Source organism: Orycteropus afer, unplaced genomic scaffold (assembly GCF_000298275.1).
Source record: "Orycteropus afer afer isolate SDZICR_OR568_19922 unplaced genomic scaffold, OryAfe1.0 scaffold00549, whole genome shotgun sequence".
In the NCBI taxonomy this organism is placed as follows: domain Eukaryota; kingdom Metazoa; phylum Chordata; class Mammalia; order Tubulidentata; family Orycteropodidae; genus Orycteropus; species Orycteropus afer.
This window is the reverse complement of record NW_006922136.1, coordinates 144,807-146,276: the sequence shown is the minus strand read 5'-3', so window position 1 is coordinate 146,276 and position 1,470 is coordinate 144,807. Positions and strand designations below refer to the sequence as shown.

General features: G+C 37.7%; 1 protein-coding gene across 1 annotated transcript in view; it reads right to left on the bottom strand.

Annotated features, from left to right (window-relative positions):
* ALG13 (ALG13 UDP-N-acetylglucosaminyltransferase subunit) overlaps positions 1-1,470 on the bottom strand; it is an 82,676-nt gene that overhangs the window by 38,017 nt on the left and 43,189 nt on the right. The window contains 3 exon segments of the mRNA XM_042782982.1: positions 46-202; positions 392-505; positions 935-1,181. Of these exon segments, the coding sequence (XP_042638916.1) occupies positions 46-202; positions 392-505; positions 935-1,181 (518 nt within the window).

The following is a 1,470-nucleotide window of genomic DNA, read 5'->3' as shown; positions in this document are numbered from 1 at the left end:
AAAAAAAAAAAAAAAGCTTTCTGACTAAAGCTTTGACACACTTACAGGTAAAGGTGGATAAGTAGTCTCATCTCCTTCCTCAACTGCATAGAAAGTAATGTTCTCTTCCAAGCCTCTGGGCACTTGTCCATTCTCTGGGGCAAAGCCATATTGGCATTCCTTATTCATACTATGCATCTGGCGATGACTTCGTCTAAAAGAACTTAAGTAATTTGGAGAATTAAAAGAGGAAATAATGATAAAAAGATGGAAGCAGCTTGTTTCTAATTAAGTAACAATTCAAACATCCCAACATTGACTCGTCTTTTAAATCAGTCCATGTATTTGTTGCTCAGCAGTAAAACCAGACTTACCCATCTTCTCTGACTTTGAACACTTAAAATTCACTCACCGAGCTCTGTAAGAGAAGTTATCGTAGTTCTGACAACACCTTTTACCTGGGCCAGGGCAGAAACCAACTTTAGGGCCCATCATGTTGTGCCTGTTTATAAAGCGAGCTGAATCCCTTTTAAAAAAAAAAAAAAAAAACCTCTTTATTCACTAGTGCCTGAGTAGTCACTCTCTCTTTAAACAGAATTGATATACCTTTCTAAAACTTTTGTTCTCCCTGCTACTGGCATTAGGTATATCTATTATTAATGGATACAATGCCACATACCACGTGGACATTCATGCTCGACAACATTCTATCTTCTAGCATTTCAACAACTGCCTTATATTTCCCTAGACTATGAGAATACAAAACTGCCAATAAATTCATTTAACAAGAATTTCAGTCTCTATCATTTCTATTGTCTCTGTTCCCTTTAGAGAGAGATCATAAAGGAATATAAACAATTAAAATCATTCTCAATTTTACTGTAATTCTGTCCAGGAATTATTTCTAAGATCTAACCAGAGATATGAATTGTTTTGAAAGTCAGGTAAATCTTACCTGGGCACACCATATCCCCGACCTTGTCTCTGAGATGAATGTTGAGGATGAAAATGTTCATTAGACATAAAATTCCCAGCTGACTGTGAGTAGTACATTGGAGAGTTATGCCCATAATGCATATTTTGCTGAAGCCTAGGTGGGAGGACAGAGTCTCCCTTGCTGTAACCCACAGTCATATAAACATCTTTCCCTCTAACTTTCTTGAACATCTTCTTCCGTTGCTTCATGTCCATCTCTGACATAGCTTTCAGGCAAACAAAGGAAGTAGAAAATAAGCTTCATAACCATAGCAAAAAGCCCTTCAACCCCACAATTGCCTAAAATTCTCACATATGACTCTTAGGAACAAATCAAACACAGGGAAGAAATTTCTGTATTTTTAAAAGGATGCACTAGATCTTCAATATGGAAGGGCAAAACCAGCAGGTAATTTCTGTGTTAATAGATAATGCAGAGCTCTGGTGGCATAGTGCCTAAGGCATTTGACTGCTAACCAGAAGGCTGGTGGTTCAAACCCACTAGCCACTCCTCAG